General features: G+C 51.9%; 2 protein-coding genes across 2 annotated transcripts in view; one reads left to right on the top strand and one right to left on the bottom strand.

Moving 5' to 3' along the window:
* The window catches only part of KDM2B (lysine demethylase 2B), a 31,326-nt gene extending 18,371 nt beyond the window's left edge, over positions 1-12,955 (bottom strand). Inside the window, 1 exon segment of the mRNA XM_027853536.1 lies at positions 12,874-12,955. Coding sequence (XP_027709337.1) covers positions 12,874-12,930 — 57 coding nt within the window. The 5' untranslated portion in view covers positions 12,931-12,955.
* A 9-nt stretch (positions 12,956-12,964) lies between these two features.
* Positions 12,965-18,764, top strand: LOC114036819 (nascent polypeptide-associated complex subunit alpha, muscle-specific form-like). The gene is made up of 2 exons (XM_027853523.1): positions 12,965-14,188; positions 18,483-18,764. The coding sequence occupies exons 1-2, from the start codon at positions 12,965-12,967 to the stop codon at positions 18,762-18,764; spliced, it is 1,506 nt and encodes a 501-aa protein (XP_027709324.1).
* Positions 18,765-19,233: the final 469 nt, after the last annotated feature.

Below are 19,233 nucleotides of genomic sequence, written 5' to 3'. Positions count from 1 at the left end.
CTACATGGAACAGCGGACAGAGCGCCGGGCCTGGAGTCGGGGAGACCCGAGTTCAAATCTGGCCTCAGACACTTACTAGTTGTGTGACCCTGGGCAAGTCACTGCACCCTGTTTGCCTCGTTGATTCCCATTTGTAAAATGAGCAGGAAAAGGAATGGCAAAATTACTTTAGTATCTATGCCAGGAAAACCCCAAATGGGGTCATAAAGAGTCAGACACGACTGAAAAAGACTGAATAAGGAGATGTTTGGAGCAAGAAAGGAACGGGGAGCGGACAAAAGCAAAAATGGACTCCTTGGTGGGTCATCAAAGAATCGTGGATTTAGAGCTGGGACTTCATGAAGCCCTTCCTCATTTTACAGATGGGGAAACTGAGGTCCAGGGAGCTGAAGTGACTTGCCCAAGGTCATACAACTACTGAGTATCTGAGGTGAGATTTAAACCCAAGTCTTCCTGACTCTAACTTCCACATGATTTCTGCCACTCAACACCACCAATGTCCAGACCTAACTATCCCAGCATCCCTAGCAATCCCAAGCAGAGGTCTCATAGCTTGAGACAGAGCACTAAGGAAAGTTAGCTCTAGAACCCAGAACCTTTGCCTTGGGAGGCACCTGGGCAGCCATCTGGTCAAGCCCATGCCCCCCACAGAGCCCCTTCGATAACGATCCCAATGAGCAGACATCCAGCCTGCGCCTGAAGACCGCCGGAGAAGGGGAGGCTGCCGCCAAACCTGCCGCGGCCTAAGGAAGCCCATCTGTGGAGGTCTCCAAATGAAGAGACAAGCGTTTACGAAGCTCCCGCTATGTGCCAGGCTCCGTGGAAAACAAACACAGAGAAGGCCCCGCTCTCTGCTCTCAAGAAGCTTACATTCTAAGGGGAGATGACAGCCGCATACAAGTGTACGCAGACTCCCAAAGCGGAAGGGGCGGCATCTGAGGAGGGGGAGGTGGGAGACAGCCCAGGCAGGCAAAGCCGCAGCCATGGCAGTCAAGGGTCACGGGGGAGGCACAAGGAGAAGGCTGGTGCGGCCAGATCAGCAATTCTGGGAGGCAGAGTTAACGGATAACGAGGCTAGAACGGTAGGCTGGGGTCAGAGCTTTCCGCCCCTACAGAGGAGCTTCTATTTTATCTGAGACAATTACTGTTAGCAAGTTTTTCCTTAGCCCCATTCTGAGCTGGCCTCTGGGCAGCTTCCTGACCTCTCCCACTCAGCTCTGCCCCGGGGTGACACTGCTCCTTCACCAAGCCTGGATCCAAGCGGACAGCCTCCGAGGGCAGGGGTGTCCTTGGACAGAAGCCCCCCAAATCCCTCAGCTCTGGTGTGCTGAGGTTCACACTGACCTCGGCAGCCTCAGCTGGGCCCTCCCCTGAGAACAGGTACAATGAGAGATCAGAGTAAAAACCAAACCACAACAAGGGAAGAAGAGAAAGGCTTAGATGAAAATGGGACAAGCCCACTACTCAGCACCTGCTCTCCAAAGGACCCAGACAGAGCTGTTGGCGGGCAGGGTAAAAGAACACCAGCTCTGGAGTTCAAGGACCTGGGTTCAAATCTCACTTCTCATCTTGGACAAATCACGTACCTTCCGTACCTTCTCTGGGCCCCAGTTTCCTCCCCACAGAGATGGATCCAGTGACCTCTAAGGACCCTTTCCAGACCCACATCTACTATCCTACCCAACAGCACAGTCCTGCTCTACCCCTCAAAAAAAAACAAAAACAAACAAAAAAAAAAAACCCCAAGGGGCAACTAGGTGGTGCAGTGGATAGAGCAACAGCCCTGAAGTCAGGAGGACCTGACCAAAAATCCGGCCTCAGGCCAAACACTTGACACTTACTTGCTGTGTGACCCTGGGCAAGTCACTTAATCCCAATTGCCTTAAAAAACCAAAACAAAAAAAAACCCCAAAACCTCACCATGGAAAAGCTGCACCTACCAGAGACATCAGTGCAACACCTCCCTATATTATTGGCGAAGAAACTGAGATCTGGGGAAAAGTGGCTTGCCCAGGGCCCCAGGCATCCGAGGTCCTCAGGTGCCAGGGCCCGGGTATTTGCACGAGATTGGAGGGTGGCCCCCTTGTTGCTTCCTGTGCCCCGGGCTTTGCCCAAGTAGTGCATGTCCTCCTCTCCTGCTGGCTTCCATCAAGCCTCAGCTCACCCCCCAGCACCTACACACAGAAGCTCTTCCTGACTCGCCACCCCCCTCCAGATGCGAGCTCCTCTCCTTCCCCAAAGGATCTCTTTCACGTTCTGTGGTAGGATGGGAACGCTGCTGGCTGAAGAGCCGCTGCCCTGCGGCCCAAGACCTCCTCTGTCCCTGGCAGAACGTGGCAAAGGGGCGTCTCCCAAACATCCCAGGCTTCTTCCATTCATTCACGAGGGGCCAGGCACTGGACACACTAAGACAAAAACAGCTACACACAAACAGATGAACGCCAAGGCTACGCAGAACGGTGCCAACTTAAAGAAGGAACCCAGATATAAGGAAAGGCCTAGTGCCTGAAGGAGCCCACAAATCCTAAGAGGTAAAGGTATGGGAGGCGGGGTCCCCAAGAGACAATGCTCAGAGGTGCATGGCATGGGCCTGGAAAGAGAGGTGGGAGTCCAAGGGTGGGCAGCTCTAAGGAGCTGATACTGTATCCCAGAGAAAATAGGGAGCCAGGGAAGGTTGTGAGGAGGGGAGGTACTTTAAAAGCCATTTCTTAACTAAGAGACCAGAATTACAAGGAGCATCCAAAGTCTCCCCAGATTGCTTGGGGATCTGGCGTGTGTGGAAGGTGCAGGGAAGCTGACCCTCACCGGCATGGAGGCTGGTAGCACCATCCCTCATCTGACAGCTGACATTCAGAGTCCCTTTGAGGCATCCTGTGTGTGTATTGGGGGGCTGGGGGGGCGGGAGAGAGAGAGAGAGAGAGACGCTAGAGGGACACATTCTCATTTTACAGACCAAGCATTTAAGGTTCAGCATGGAGATTCCTGCCTGGCACCTGACACCGACTTAAATGTCAGGGGCAGGGTTCAGATCCCCATCTCTCCTGCGTTTTTCTAAGCTGACACAGAACCACAGAAGGAGAAACGGACTTAGCAGCCACCAGGCTCCTTGTCTGGATGACAATCCTCTCACCACCACATGCTGGGTTCCTACATTGGGACAAAATTAGGAATCAGGGGATCTGGGCCCAAATGGCGTCTCTGATACGCCAGAGTGCACCCTCAGGCAACAAGTCACTTCATTGCCTGGATCTGCTTCCTTGTATATAAAACAAAGAAATCTGGATGGTGTCTAAGGTCCTTTCCAGCTTTAACTCGATGATCCTATAAACCTAAATCCCATGGTCTTTCTATTACTGCACACTGACTCTGCTCCTCCCCCTCTTCCCAAACCTCTTTGAATTAGTGAGGACTGGCAGTGTGTCTGATTAGAGAGAACTGGGCTTGGCGTCCAGGAGACCACCTGGTTCCAAATCCAGCCTCAGACACTTACTAGCTGGGTGACCCTGGACAAGTCACCTAACCTCGGTTTGCTCATCAGTTTCCTCATCTGTAAAATGGGGATAGCACCTACCTCCCAGGGTTGTTGTGAGAATCAAATGAGATTGTAAAGCACTTAGCACAGTACCAGGCATAGAGTAAGCACTGTACAAATGTTAGTTATTATTATCATCAGCTGTGTGACCCTGGGCCAGGTCATTTCTTCTCCTTCTCCCTCAGTTTCCTCATCTATAAAACAGAGATAACAACACCTGCTGCACTTATCTAGGAGGATTAAACGAGACAGTGTATGTAAAACCCTTTGCAAGCCTTGAAATGTGATTTTTTAAACATTTAATTATTTTCATCGTTGTTGCTGTTACATTTTACATTCCGAGTTATCCCGTCTGCCTCTGAACCCCACACACAGAAGGCCAACACGTGGCCAAGATGGATGTGGGGAGCCGGACGACACATACTTCCACTGGCAGGTCTTTCTGGAGGTGGAGAGCATTTTCCTTCATAGCTGATCTGAATGCTCACATCAGTGAGAGTAACTTCGTCACTCCCAGTTACTCTCTGAACAATATGGCTGCTACTGCATACAACGTTCTCTCTTGTTCCAATCATTTCACTCTCTGTGATTTCCTGCCAGTCTTTTCACGTTTTTCTAAAATGAGCCCACTCATCATTTCTTACAGCACAGCAATATTCCATCACCATCATACACCACGACTTGTTCAGCCATTTCCCAACGGATGGGCATCCCCTCAATTTCTAGTTCTTTGCCACCACAAAGAGAGCTACTACAAATATTTTATAATATATAGGTTCTTTTCCCTGATCACCTTGGGAAATAGACCTAACAGTGGTATTGCTGGGTCAAAGGGTATACACAGTTTTGTAACTCTTCAGACATAATTCCAGATTGCTCTCCAAAACCGCTATACCAGTTCGCAATTCCACCAACAATGTATCAGCGTCCCAATTTTTCCACATCGCCTCCAACATCTGTCATTTGTCCCTTCTATCATTTTTTGCCAATCTGACAGGTGTGAGATGGTACACCTCAGAATTGTTTTAATTTGCATTCCTCTAATCAATAATGATTTAGGTGATTTTTTCATACGGGACGTTCCTATCAGTTGTTATTACTACATTTTTGGAGGAGAAGGAATACCACGAGGCCCATGGGGGTGCTTCGGAAAACACAAGAGAATCAACCAATCTACAAGTATTCATTAAGCACCTACTATACGCTAGGTAACTCTACTAGGTGGTAGGGATACAAAGATGAACAAAGGAAAGCTTTCAGCTCTTTGTGCCCTTCAGATTCGCTGCAGAAATAAATGATGTAAAGTCAAGATGCCTCTGCTTCCATCACACACACAAAACAAATGCCAAGTGAGTCCAGGTGGGGAAGGGGAGGGGCCCAACCAGCCAAGAAACTCTTAGTAATTAAGACACCAAGGCTCTCGCTTCCAGCGAGCCCGTCAAGGAGGCTCCAGATGCTGTAGGTGGCTTGCCCCCACGCCTCAGTGACGTGGATGCCGACACAAGGGGTGCTCAGGTTCTCCCCACACCTCCCCAGCCTCCCAGACAAAGCTGCAGAGCATCACGTAACCTCTCAAGTCGGCATCGCTAACAGGTGAGGCTGTCACAGCCAAGGGCTCTCAATGGGTAGAAGTCGAGCGCCCAAAGAGTCAGAGCTCAGGGCTGAGGCCCTGGGCCCACGGAGAGGCTCCATCTCCCCTAACAGTACCAGCAGTCACGGCCCAGGCCTGAGACAGAAGTGGGCAAAAGTCTGCCCATTTCCCCCAAACCATCCTTGTTCTGTGGCTGCAGGTCCTTCAGCTGAAGCCAGCCCCCCCACCCTCCACTAAGCTGTCCCTTCTGAAACGGCACCCATCTGCCCCCCACTGGGATGGGCTGACTCAGAACCCAAGGGCACAGCACGTTCCAGGGAGCAAAGCAGAAGGACAGATGGGGTGGTGGGGCCCAGGCCCCAACTGAGAAAACCGGCTGGGCATCAAAAAGATATTAACAAACTGCTTAGATTTTTAAACTCAAGGCAGTAGAAAACAGAATCCCAGCTCTGCGTGACTGAGCCTCCATCTCTTGGCTCCAGGCACCTTCTCTGCCGTCCCCCATTCCTGCAGCACTCTCCCTCCTCATCTTTGCCTTCCCACCTCCAGCTTCTCTGAGGTCCCAGCTAAGATCCCACTTCCCACAGGAAGCCTTCCCAACCCCTGGGAATGCTGGCAACTTTCCCTCTCCGAATTATTTCCTGTTTACCATGGAAAGAGCTTGCTTTGTATATGTGTGGACTCCCCCAATAGACTGCAAACTTCTTGAGGGAAGGAACTGATATGTGGAACACAGAAAGAACTGGATATATACTGACTGACAGAGAAGGAAACAGAAAGGGGAAGCGATTGGTCCAAGGCTGCAGAGCGAGCCAATGGCAGAGCTCCTTGAGGGCAGGGACTGCTTTGGCCTCTGTTTAGCACAGTGGGTACTCAATAGTGCTGTTTCCTTTTTTTTTTTCTTTTCTTTTTAGGCAATTGGGATTAAGTGACTTGCCCAGGGTCACACAGCTAGTAAGTGTCAAGTGTTTGGTCTGAGGCCGCATTTGAACTCGGGTCCTCCTGACTTCAGGGCTGGTGCTCTATCCACTGTGCCATCTAGCCGCCCCTTGAGTGCTGTTTCCTCTGGGCCCCAGTTCAGTCATCCAGAAAAAGGAAAGGGCCAGGTCAAGGTCCTTTCCAGCTCTAAATCTATGACCCTAACACATGGACCTCAGCTATGGGAAGAGTCAAAGGACCTACCTAGCCTGGAACTGAGGAAATACCACACCTTTAAGAGGTCTGACACTGTCCCCAGACTCTGTCTCTTCATTAATAATAATAACAATGAAGATCCCACAGCCATTTAAAGTCTGCCACGGGTCTCGTGAACATTATTTATCTCATTTGAATCTCTCAACCACCCTGGGAGGTTATAGTATTATAACCCCCTTTTACAGAAGAGGAAACTGAGGCGTCGAGAGGGTAGGTGACATTCCCATGACTAACAAGGATCTGAACCCGGGTCTTCCGGACACAAGTTCAGGGCTCGGTCCACACTGCCTCTGAGCTATAACGTTACCTTAAGGATTCTCTTCTCCAAAGTAAGACGTCGTCGCTAGCTCCTTCAATAGCTCATAGGAGTCATCACCCCGCCCCTGTGAGGGCTGCCTTCCCCTATTAGAGCGTAAGCTGCTTTCCACGTAGTAAGTGGTTCATTTCTTCACCGGACCCTAGCTCCAGCTAGATCTGAAAGCATCCTCAAAGACCATCAAGTCCAAGCACCTACCTCATTGTGCAGACGAGGAAACCGAGGCCCAGAAGGCGAGACCTGACCAGCGTCCCAGGGCTGCTGAGCATCATGATGAGGGCGCCCTCGTCCTGACAAGCTTTGCAGATGTGGCGTCACCGGCCCTCACCGCCCTCCCTGTCGGCACACGCCCCCTCGGCTGCCCCTGTCAAACTCTCAGCTCTCCTCCACGCGTCTCCCATCCTGGACTTGGGAAACGGATCTTTGGAACCCACGGTCCGAAGCACTTGGCTTGCTCAATCTGAATCCGGACTGTCGCTCGTCAGAGCAGCCACTTCTCCCACTCTGTCCTCCGCGCATCTGATAAGCCTGTCGCTAGTGCTTTCCTCCCAGTCACCAAACAGCCCGGGGTCAAGGGAGAACAGAATCCAAGAGAGGAGCGAGACCTCTCTCTGGACCGACCTTGATTCTGGAATGACGACTCCTAGAGCCTGGTCACTTATCTAGTCCCACTGGTCTTCTGGGCCGCCACGTGACACTGTGTAACACTAGGCAAGACACCGGATCGCTGAGCCTCAGTTTCTTCATCTGTCCAACGGGGAGAACAGTAGCAGTTCCTATTTCTATAGCGCTGAGATCTCCATACCTGCTCTCTCTGACGCTGCCCTGCCTGCCAGCTGGGTTACTTACCCGATCAAAAAAGGAAAATGAGGCTCATGACCTGTTCCTAATGGAGCCATGAAGGCTTCCACGGGAGAGGTGGGTTCAAATCCTGCCTCAGACACCTACTAGCAGTGTGACAAGAGGCAAATCCCTTAATGGAATCATGCCTCAGTTTCCTCACCTGTAAAATGGGGATGATAAATTTTCCTTCTTCCCTAGGTTACTGTTCAAATGAGACATGCAGGCAGAGTGCTTTACAAATCCTGGGACATCATAGAAATGGGAATGCTATCACCACTGGATGAGGCCCGCAGACTTGCCCAAGGACACACAGGTGGCTTAAGAGCCAGGTTCCAATCCAGACGTTCCAACTCCAAATCCATTGTTCTTTCTATAACATGATGCTACCTCTCTAGTAAAGACCCCAGGTTGCTGCTTAACTGCTATTAAAATACTCACTGGCTGAAAATACAAGACAGAAGGCTCCCTGTGGACCAGCCGGTCCAGTGGAATGAGCCACGAATTGGGAAGGATGCACATGGCCTCACCAGACCCCAGTTCTAATCCTGACCCTGCCACTTATCACCTGGGTGACCACAATGGGCTTCTATGAGCCTCAGTTTCCTCATGTGTAAAATGAGCACACTGTCAACGGCCTCTGTCGCCCCTTCCGGCTCTGGAGCTCAGACACCATGGAGCAGCAGACCAGAGACTGAGGCAGCTGCAGAGGAGCCAAACCTAACCAGTGGCAGGCCTTTGTCTTACAATCCTGCACTCCAACAGGCAGGGCTGATGCAAAATCTGGAGAATTAGGGCTCTCCCAGATCCTCAGCTAGAATCGCAGAGACCACATGGATGCCCGGCCAACACCGCCATGCTTTCCAGACCAGGCCTCTGATCTCCTGGGTCATCAGCAGCCTGGGATTTCTTTTACCAGAGCACTAGCAGCCAGCACTAGGTCAGTCCAGTCAGGTTTACTACAGTCCAGACCCTGGGGGCGAGCACTAGGAATACAAAGAAAAGTAAAAACAATCCCTGCTCGCAAGGAACTCACCGTCTAATGGGGAAGATGTCAGACAAATAATTAGTAACCCACAAGATACAGACAGAAGACAGAAAGTAACCTTTGACTTTCTCCTCTTTTAGAAATGTAAACTCCTTAACGACTTCCTAGGATCCAACGCCCCTTTATAACTGTTTGTTGATTGACTGGTTGATTCTATGAGCTCCCTCCCAGAGCAAGGGTCAAACCTAGCTCATCCCTGTCTTTCTCCTACTGCTCCTTAGAAGAGGGATGGAGGGAGGGAGGGAAGGGAAAGATGAGGCCAGCCAAGTCCAAGGACAAGGAGGCATTCTCCGACAACCATTTAGAAATGCCTCTGGCTCTACCGTGGAGACCATAACACATGAAAGTGGGAAAAACTGAAGAGGTTGCGGAGGGAGAGAACACCCCTGTCCTGAAGAGGCGGCCTGTTGTACTTGGAGACACCTGCTGAAACAGGACCAGAGACCTGCTGGGATGATGTAAAGTCCCTGGAGATGTCACTGGGATGACTAACTTATGGGCCTGAGGGGTAGCAATAAAGCAAACCAATCAGAAGAAAGAGGCAAACCTAGTGGACTTGGAATCAAAGAGAATGAGGGTTCAAACCTCAAAAAGAACAACTGTTAACCCCAAGACAAAGGGCAAGTCACTTGGTCCCTGCGGGCTGTGGTTTTCTCATCTGTAAAATGGGAGTGTATCTCTATCACTGAGTTGTGGTGAGGTCAAATGTGATGTTGTCCATAAAGTGCTTTGCAAAATGCCAGCCACTATTATTATATGGGATCCCGAGGCATCATGGTTAAAGCGCCCACCCACCTCAGCCAGGAAAATCTGGGTTCAAGCCCCACCCTGACCTGTACTGGCTGTGTGACCCGAGGAGAATCAGTTAATTTCCCAGGGCCCAGGCAACTCCTGAAGACCGGAAATTTCAGAGCAGGTGTGTCTATCTGCATTGCTAGAAGGCCTTTCCTCATTTAGAGGCCCCTGCACCACTGAAATCCCAAGTCCAGTCCTGGTCCAAGAAACGAATGCATGAATCAACAAATGATGGGGGCAGTGTGTCTCACAGCACTGTCTAGGCCTCCTTTATACGGACACAGTGTTCTTAAGGCAAGAGAGAGAACCACCCAGTTCTGCTATGGGAACTAGGGAGAGTTGATCGACACCATCACCAGGCCGTAACCAAGAACGAGGGGCCACCAGCCACCTTCAACATAAGCACTCAGGAGCCAAGGGGGGCACGTGTACACACACAGCTTCCCGCACCCCACCGGCTGACACGTGGTATGTCACAGCGCTTTAGAGGGGGGCCCTTGGAGGGGGCCTCAGTGGCCAACCAGCTCAACCCTGGGATGCCCAGGAATGCCCTCTGGGCCATCCCCAGCCTCTGCTTGCAGATCTCCTGGGAGGGGGAGCCCAGGATGTCCTTGGGCAGTCCAGGCCACCTGGGGACAGCTGTCTGCTACTCCCACTCACAGCTCCGAGATGGGGATCAGACTCCCAACTTCACGGGAATCCCCTCCAAGAAGCTCATAATGAGCCAGCACTCTAAGGGTTACATGACACTTGGCTTTAGAGCTGCCAAGGACCCAGATTGGAAGCCCACCTCTGCTTCTTCTCAGCTGTATGACTTTGGGTGAGGCCCCACACCTTTCTGGGCCTCAGTCTCCTCATCTACAAAACTAAGAATTTGGGGTCCCTTCTAACTCTCAGTCTTTGTATGTCCTTATCACCATCTGAGCAACCTGATAAAGGTGAGAGGCTAAAGTCACACGCTGAGCAAGGGTCTGAGGCAACATCCCTCAACCCTGAGCCATATGCCTCTCAATAATTTAAAAGGTTTTATGCACATGATCTCATTTGGTCCTCCAAAGGACCCCCCGTGATATTACTGTGCTATCATTATCCCTATTTTACAGATGAGAAAACTAAGGCTCAGAGAAGCTGTGACTTGCCTAGGAGGGGATGGGTGGAGGTCCATACAGCTTTTAAATATCGGAGGTAGGGATTCGAACTCAGATTATCGTAACCCCAAGCTCCACACACCAGCTTTTGCCTGAAGATCTCCACCAGCCACTGCCCCTGGTGCCAGCCTATTCCATTGTGGGCTAACTCAGGCCGTCACAAAGTTATCCCTGACATCAACCCTAAAGCAGGAGGGTTCACCAGGCCTGACACGTTCCCCAGCTGTCCCTAACTTGCTCTCCCTTCTCATCTCAGCCTCTGGGTTTCCTTCAAGCCCCACCTGAAATCCCACCTCCTACAGGAAGCCTTGCACCTTAATTCCGGTGCTTTCCCTCTGCTGACCTACAATTTATCCCGTGCACATCACATGGGCGCACAGTTGTTTGCTACTGTGAGCTCCTTGAAAACAGGGACTGTCTTCTGTCTTCTCCCCACAGTTAGCCCAGCGCCTGGAACACAGTTGGTGCTTAATAAATGTTTACTGACCCACTCTGACATCAAATTCATTAATAGGGTCATAAGTTTACAACTGGAAGAGACTTCATTCCATCCAACCAGAGGTGCGCTAAGGCCAGCTCTAAAGTGTTAAATTTTCAGGGTAAGCATTTACACTTCAGAAATCCTCAAATGACAGAAAGCAGGGCTTGGTGTGTCTCGTTCATTGTCTAAGAGAATGATGAAGAAAATGTTAATAACCCAGATTAAACTCAAAGGCATATAGGTTCCAGAGAGTCGGTTGTTAAATATTTACTAGGACACCCTTGATTCTAACCCTCTCACTTTACAAAAGAAGAAATGAAGTTCATAGGTGTTAGTGGTAGATGGGGAACTCGAACCCGGGTCCTCTGATTCTAAATCCATCGCTCTTTCTTCTATACCAAAAAAATCACGTGCCAAATTGTGAAAAGCTGACAGCGCAGTGATGTGCCCAAAGCTACAGGTGGGAGATTTTTCATCAAAATTAAGAGGCACGACTAAATAAGCCAGTCAACACTTCTCTCTGCGCCACTCATCAACTTGTCAAAAGTTGGCAGGCTCAAAGGGGGGCAGGGGCACTCCTCCGGTTAATCCACCGGCCCAGCGGGCGGGGGGGGGGGGGGGGGGGCGGGGCCTGGGCCTGCAGATCAGAAGGTAAGCAAGCCTGGAATAAGCCCTGCAGCACAATCTGACAAATTCTAAGAAACTTGGCTGATTCCACTAAGGGAGCACCTAGCACGCGTTCTCGGCTTCGCCAGATAACGTGTGGACATGTACACAACGATTCTGTTTCCTTTCTGGCCCTCCAGGATGGCAGCCCCATCTAGTCCGGGCAGCATCTTCTCTCCATCAGCCCAAGGTTGCGCTCATTATGGAAAAATCGCAAGGCACTTCCAATGCCCTACCTCCCCGGACCAGGACCTGAATGCCTCCTCCCGAGTCACAGACATAATCTGTACCACATGTTTCTGATATTATTTTACAGATTACTTCATAAAACCTGAACTTTCTTCCCCTCCCTTACAACCCAATCTGTTTCAGGAAAGGAAAATACACTTACACACGCCACCAAAATCCTGGAAGTAAATTCCAGTTGTAAATGCACCCACCGCTTTGTTTTACAAGCGTTTCTCCCGGTCTACCCACTCCCCTCCCCCCACTTCCCTCCTCCTTGCCCCTGGAGAGATGATTTTTCCTTATAGATCAAATTAAGGCCAATTAATGCTGTCCTGGAGTCGGTTTCCTGCAGCAATCACGCAAACCTTCTAAGCATCCCCGATTCTCTTAAGTTAAGCCCCCCAAAGCGGCCCAGGCTGGAGCCCCTTCCTGTCCTCCCCCCTCCCGGACCGGAGGAGAAAATCAAGCCCGGACTGTCCCAGCAGAGGCGTGCACCTAAGCCACGCACCTCCCCCGCCCCCCGAGCCGCGGGAGGCCCGAGTCCCGGCACAACTTTGCAGACTGACAGATAGACGGGCTGCCGGAGGGAGCGGAGGGGATAAAGGCGTCGGGGAAGTGCCGGCGCTCCGCAGCCCGGCCGGGCGGCCAGGCGGAGGGAAGGCGCTCCGCACGAGCCGCTGCCCGGCTCCATGTGCTCCCGGGGCACGGCAACTTCCAGAGCGGCGCCCGGCAGGAAGGGGCCGGGGCCGGGCCGGGCGGGCACGCTCGCGCCGCGGGGCTCACATTGTCTCGCTCCCTCCCCCCGCTGCACGCTCCCTCCCTCGCTCGCTCGCTCGCTCCCCGCTCCCCGCGCACACCCGCACTCTCCCGCACGCCCCCTCCTCTCCCTCCCCTCCCCCGGCCGGGCCCGGGCCCAGCGGCGCCCCCGGGCAGGGCCGGGCCGGGCGGGCCGCGCGGGGCCGGACGGCTCAAACTTTGTTGGGCGGCGGGGCCCCGGCCCGGCCCTGCCCTGCCCCCCGCGCCCCGGGGCCGACCTGGTCGTGCTCCGGCTCCTCATAGTCGTCCTCCTCGGCGCTCACGGACATGGCCATGGCTCATGGTGGGCCCAGGTTCGGGCTCCCGGGCATGGCGGGAGGAGCCGCCGCCGCCGCCGCCGCCGCTGCACCGCGGGAGGGAGCCCGGGCCGCGGCCGCTGGGCTCGGGCTCCGGCGCCGCTCGCGCACTCTCCCTCCCGCGCCCTCGCACACTCTCGCTCACACTCACACACACTCGCGCACGGGGGAGGGGGGGGCCTCATGCATATTCATGAGCCGAGCCAGGAAGGGGCCGGCCCCCACCCCCCGCCCCACCCCACCCCACCCCACCCCCCACCCCCGGTCAGCCAATGGCGGGGCCGCAGCGGGTTCGGATACACACAAAGGGAGCCCTGCCCGCGGTGACACGGGGCCGCCCGGGGCTGGGGGGGAGGAGGCCGAGGGGCCGGGTCCCCGCCCCCCGGCTTCCCCCTCCCCCCTCCCCCCGGGGCCCCTCCCTGGCGGGCGGCGGGCGGCGGGCGCGGGACCCGGGCCGGGGGAGGTGTGGGGGCGTGGCCCGCGCGCAGCCCGGGGTGCACATGTGGGGCGGCCGCGGCTCCCGGAACTGCACTCGGAGGCTGGGGTGGGGTCTTTTGTGTGGTCTGCCGGATCGCGGACGGGGGAGGCGGCGGGGGGCAGCGCCCATCCCCCAGCCGCCCAGACGCTCGGCGGGAGCGCGCCGGGATTCGGCGCCGCTCCGGGTGGACACTCGAGAACGGGGGAGGCCGAAGGGGCAGCGGCCGAAGGGGCAGCAGCCGGCCGTCCCGTCCCGTCCCGTCCTCCGTCCTCCTCTCCGGGGGATACAAAGGACGGAGAGGAGGTGCTCCCAGTGCGGAAGCTCCCTCCACCGATGCCCCCCGAGGTCCTGCCCGGCTCGACAGCGCCCCGATCCCGCCCCGATCCCGCGAACTTGTCCCCGACTTGGAAACTCGGCGTCGCCTCGGGCGCCGTGGCTTGCTCCTTGCTCCGGGAGCCAGGAGTCGGGTCTCGGGCGCCCTGCTCCCGGACTGCCCCGCCCGTCCATCAGGAGGGGCCTCTTGGTCCAAGGGGGAGCCTGACCCACCCACCCTCGATGCCCGCTGCTCCTGACCCTGCTTCCTGCCAACCAACCGCAGGAAGGGCACGGGCCCTAGCAACAGCTGGACCCGGGCGTCCGAGGACGCGGGACCAAAGTAGTCTTTCCCTATCCAAAGGCATCCTGGGGAGGCACCGATTCTGGCTTCTCATACAGAAAAACTTCCCTCTGTATGCTGAAGGGGCTTCATGCCACCCACAGGTTCCAGCCAAGGAAGATAAGGAGATAGGAAAACAGGATAGGTCGAGAGGGCATGGAGGTCTGGTTCTCCCCACCCTTAGAACAATGAGGAGCGCATATACTGTTTACCTTAGCCAAGTCACTTCCAAGTCTTCATTTTCCTCCTCTTTAAAATTAAAGAATTAGTCTGAGCCCATTTCTGGGGTTGACTATTTCTAATAAACTTTTTCAGATGAAACACTACAAAGAAGCCTTTTGAGATGCCAAGCATGGGTCAGTCCCAAGGAGGTCTGTCCATCAGGTCTTCAGGCTGGCGACTTCTGTGACCAGCACCCCTCAGTCCTCAGAGTGGGCACCCAGACCCTATCCTGCCTATCCCTCATCTCCATTTCAAAAGCAGCATCTCAGTGGTGGGGGATGACAGGAGGGCCCAGCAAGTCACAGCCTGGGCTTTCAGCTCAAGGGAGTAGGAGGCATGAGCCCTGGAGGCCTCCTGAAGGAAGTTCAAGAGGGTCTGGGAGCCCTGAGATCAACCCAGCTGCCATCTGCACTGGGTAGACAATCCCAACCACCAACGTGCTGCTTGCTCCTGAGACGCTGTCCTGCCCCAACCGAATTAAACCCTAGAGAAAAGTGGATGCCCCATGGCTGGGGTCGCAAGAACATAATGAAACATTGTTGCAGAGTTCGAAGAGACAGTGAGGAGGAGCTCAGAGAAGACACACAGACAACAAATACAACCAAATTGTAAATTCCAATACTCAAGCCTAACTAAGGGGATTAAATGAGGAGACCAACTTCCTTCCTTTCATTGGGAAAGTGGGGGGCAGAGGGTACGAAATGCTGCATGCCCTATCCACCTGGCTCAAACTGTCAGTTCTACTTAACTGTTTTGTTTCTTCCTTTATTATAAAGACAGGTTCACTGGACCAGGGGAGGGGGAAAGAGTGTATCTGAAAATGCCTGTGAAGTAAAAAAAAAAAATACTGATAAATTTTTTCCCCCTAATGTATTAATATCACAATCCTCTTAACCTCAATCGGCCCTATTTTCCTCACCTGAAAAATGAAGCCCACGAGGTCCCTTCCAGCTCAGACATTCTGTGTTCTAGATCCTGACATTCTGTATTCTCAGGTCCTGTCCAGTTTGAAATTTAAGGATCCCACTAATAACAGTAACCCAAATTCAAACCTCAAAACAGTTTGATTTAAGGCTCCTCAAACTCTTCCCATGATTAAGGAGAGGTTCCTACTATTCTGCATTTCCCTCTTTTCTCCTCAGTTCCATGGTGCCACTTGCCAGGTACAAATAGAGAGGCAGATATGAAATCCCCATCTTATTTTCAGATCAGCAAGTCCCTAAGAAATAGTCAAAACCGGGGCAGCTAGATGGCGCAGTGGATAAAGCTCCAGCCTTGGAGTCAGGAGGACTTGAGTTCAAATGCTGCCTCAGATGCTTGACACTTACTAGCTGTGTGACCCTGGGCAAGTCACTTCACCCCAATTGCCTCACCAAAAAAAACCAAAACAAAAACAATCAAAACCAACAGAGGAAGGAAAAGGTCAAGGAAACTATTACTATCAATAAAGAGAATAACAAAAGGGAAAAGGTTTGTCCGTTAATAACAACTCTCATTTCCATAGATTTGAAACTTACAAATAGCCCTCCTCTACAAAAACCTCACGAGGTAGGTAGTACATGTGTTATCATCTCCATTTTACTGACGAGGAAGCTGAGTAAGAGGGAGGGAAAGTGACTTACCCCGAAGTCATACAAGGTAGGTAAGGGGCAGGCCAGAATTTGAACCCAGGTCTTCTGACAGCAAAGCCTGTGCTTGCATGCTGCATCCTTAAAGCAGGGAGTGAGCCCATGTGTTTGGACTTGCTTTTGAAGTCAGTGTAGTTTTATTACTCTCATTCATTTATTCATTCAACAAATATTTATGAATGAATTTAACTGAATCTCAAAAGTCTTGGGCCAAGCCAGACACATGGTCCAAGGAACAATTGATTGGCAAAATAAAAGACCTGAATTCCAGTGTCAGATCTGTTGTGTAAGGTTAGGGAAGTCTGATCTCCTCTCAGGCTGTCTGTAAAAAAGGGGAGAGTTGGGCCATCTCTAAGGACCCTCCCAGCTCCTGAGATGCTATGATTTTAACCCTAGAATACCAAGAGGATCGAGAAAAGGCACCTTTCAGCAGAATCATAGGCCACCCAAGAACCATCCTCTTGTCCCCAATAAATTCAGCCTCTCTCCCTACTGACTCTCTGATGGACCAGGGTGTTAACTATAAATAAGGGACTCTTTTGGCCTGGACTTGTGATTCCCTTGGCCCAGGGAGCTCCTAGTAAAGAAGCTCCTGTGTTTGGCAATTTACAGTCTTCCAGTCCTGCCCTGGGGGGCCGGAGAGGCTATTAAGTGACTGACTTGCCCAGGGTGACATGCAGCCAATTTGTATTAGTTTGTATAACTGAATCCATTTTACAGATGAGAAAACTGAAGTCTGGCCCTCTTCCCACAACCCACTTTCTGTTTCTCTAAAAATAATCCTAATAACCCTAAGAGCTGAATTTACAGAATGCTGTAAGGTATGCAAAGTATAATTTACACTCATTCTCTCATGTGATTTTCCCAACAGCCCTGTGAAGAAAGCCCTCCTGGGGATATGATCCCCATTTTATAGACGATGAGACAGAGGCCCAGACAGTATGAGGGACTGGCCAGTCTGTTATCACTCAGCTAGCAAGTGTCCAAGGCACGATTCCAACCCAAGCCTCCTATCTGTACCCCACTGCCCTTCTTCCCTTCCCCCTTCTTCCTATCCATAACCAACATGACAAAGTCCGCATGGGTGTGAACAGGAGAAAAATGCCCAACAAAGGCCCTCTCTCATCAATACACTTCATACTCCAACCATGGAGAATACAGTCAGCTTTAAAAAAAAAAGAAAAAGAAAAGAAAAGAAAAAACAATTGGCTATAATGATTAGTGCCTATAAATTCTATTCAGCTACCAAGTTCAGGGGGGCAAAGTCTCCAAACAAACTATGTCACAGCCAATGAGGGTATAATAATAATAATAATAACAATAATAACATTGACATAGTACTTTAAAGTTCATAAAAAATAGAAGCAGGGCCAGAAACAAGCACTGACAAGTGGCATAGCTTTGAAAATTACATGCTGAGGTCATTATGTACTTTAAAAAAAAGGTCATTAGGTACCTAACAGAGATGTTCAATTTCATACACAATCCTCTACCTTTGGTTCTAAAATGTACTTGTTGAAACTTTCTGTTATTTGGCGTTTGCTTAGTTCAGAATCTTTTTTTAAGACGCACACTGGGGAAAAAAGTTTACAAAAAGCATTAGACCCATTATGTCATTGGAGTCTCTCAACAACCCTAGCAGGTGGGCAATATTTCCCATTTTACAGATGAAGAAACCGAGGCTAAGAGATGAAGTGAATCCGTCTGACTGAGGAGCTAGGAAATGTCAGAGGGAGGATCTAAACCCAGGTGTCCTTCACCCCCATTAAACCCCATCAGCACTGCAGTTTATAATTTGGAGAACTATAAAGTTGGGCTCCTTCCCAAGCAAGAGCCAAATGCTAGGGGCAGCTAGGTGGCGCAGTGGATAGAGCTCCTGACTCCTGGAGGACCTGAGTTCAAATCCGGCCTCAGCCACATAACACTTATTAGCTGTATGACTCTAGGCAAGTCACTTAACCCCAAATGCCTCACTCCCTCCCCCCAAAAAAAGAGCCAGATGCTAGATTAGGAGTAGGAGAACCTGTTCTATGAGCAGCCTACTGGGACCCTCTAAGGCATGATCAGGAAGTTTTTATTTTAAAATAATAACTGCATATTCACGTGTCTACTACCATCTCCCCAACAAGAAGTAAATGCCTGATTCTGGCATTCGAGGCCCTCTATAATCTCGTTCTCTTCCATTCCCTCTGAGTGTGTGTGTGTGTGTGTGTGTGTGTGTGTGTGTGTGTGGGCAGACATGTACGTATGAGCGTAGAATGGATCACAGGGGCTGGAATTGGAAAGACCTGAGTTCAAATTTGATCTCAGACGCTTACTAGCTATGTGACCCTGGGCAAGTCCCTTAATCTTTATTTGCCTCAGTTTCTTCAACTGTGTGGGTGTAATAACAGCACCTGACCCAAAGGGTTGTTACGAAGAGGATATTTATAAAGGACTTGGCATTCAGTAGGCAATTAATAAAAGGTTATTTTCTTCCTTTCTCCTCCAAGAGTATTTTATTCTATAATTCCTCCCCTTTCACTAATGGGTTGGTTCCCCACGGCAGCCCCTCCCCTCTATGGAATCACAGAATCTCACAGCTGGAAGGAACGCAGAGACCTGCTCATCACCTCCAAGGACAGAACATCCTCGGACACCCCCGCTGCGTGGCTTTGCTCCAGTAAGAGCGGCCCACTCCACCTGGGGGCAGTTCCCCTCCTCTGACCACAGTCCTTTGCTCACAGGTCTCAGGTCCCCTCGCCCCCTGCAGACACCCACACTCCACTCTCTCCCAGTCTCTTTTTTCAAGTGCCCGGTTGAAATCCAGGGGCCGCCGCCTCCTCCATGAAGCCCTCCCTCCCCTCCCTCATTTGAAAATGGCCCCACAGGGGTCTGCAAACCTCTCGTGGCACTTTTCCCAGCCCTCCCCTGGGTCCACATCACTCTGCTGTGACACATCTGTGTCATTTGCACAGACAGCAGTTCACCCATCAGACAGGTGGCATTCTAGCACAGAATGTGTTCTGCAAGCCCCAAGACATTCACAAGGTTAGATTTGGAGGCAGAAGGGACCTCAGAGGTCAGTGTCCAAACGCCTTATTTTACAGATGAGGAAACTGAGGCCCACGCAGGAGAAGCGAACTGTCCGAGGTCGCACAGGTACCAATGTCAGAGGAATGTATGAACTGAACTGAGGCTTCCCAAGTCCAGGCCTGGGACCATCCGAGGCCAAGAGGGGGCACCTGCCTCCTGCATCACTATTCCTCACACAGGACCCCTCCTGTCTCCACACCAGGGTGTACACCTGTGATTCCACT

The sequence above is a fragment of the Vombatus ursinus genome, unplaced genomic scaffold (genome assembly GCF_900497805.2).
Source record: "Vombatus ursinus unplaced genomic scaffold, bare-nosed wombat genome assembly UNPS02009994.1, whole genome shotgun sequence".
NCBI classification, from domain to species: Eukaryota; Metazoa; Chordata; class Mammalia; order Diprotodontia; family Vombatidae; genus Vombatus; species Vombatus ursinus.
Note: the sequence above shows the minus strand (reverse complement) of the source record. Positions and strands in the feature narration are given on the sequence as shown.

Coding starts and splice junctions, on each gene's coding strand:
- LOC114036819 (XM_027853523.1), top strand. CDS start 12,965: ATGGCGGGAGGAGCCGCCGCCGCCGCCGCCGCCGCTGCACCGCGGGAG. Junction 14,189..18,482: donor GGGCTTCATGCCACCCACAG/GTTCCAGCCAAG, acceptor TCCCCACGGCAG/CCCCTCCCCTCTATGGAATC.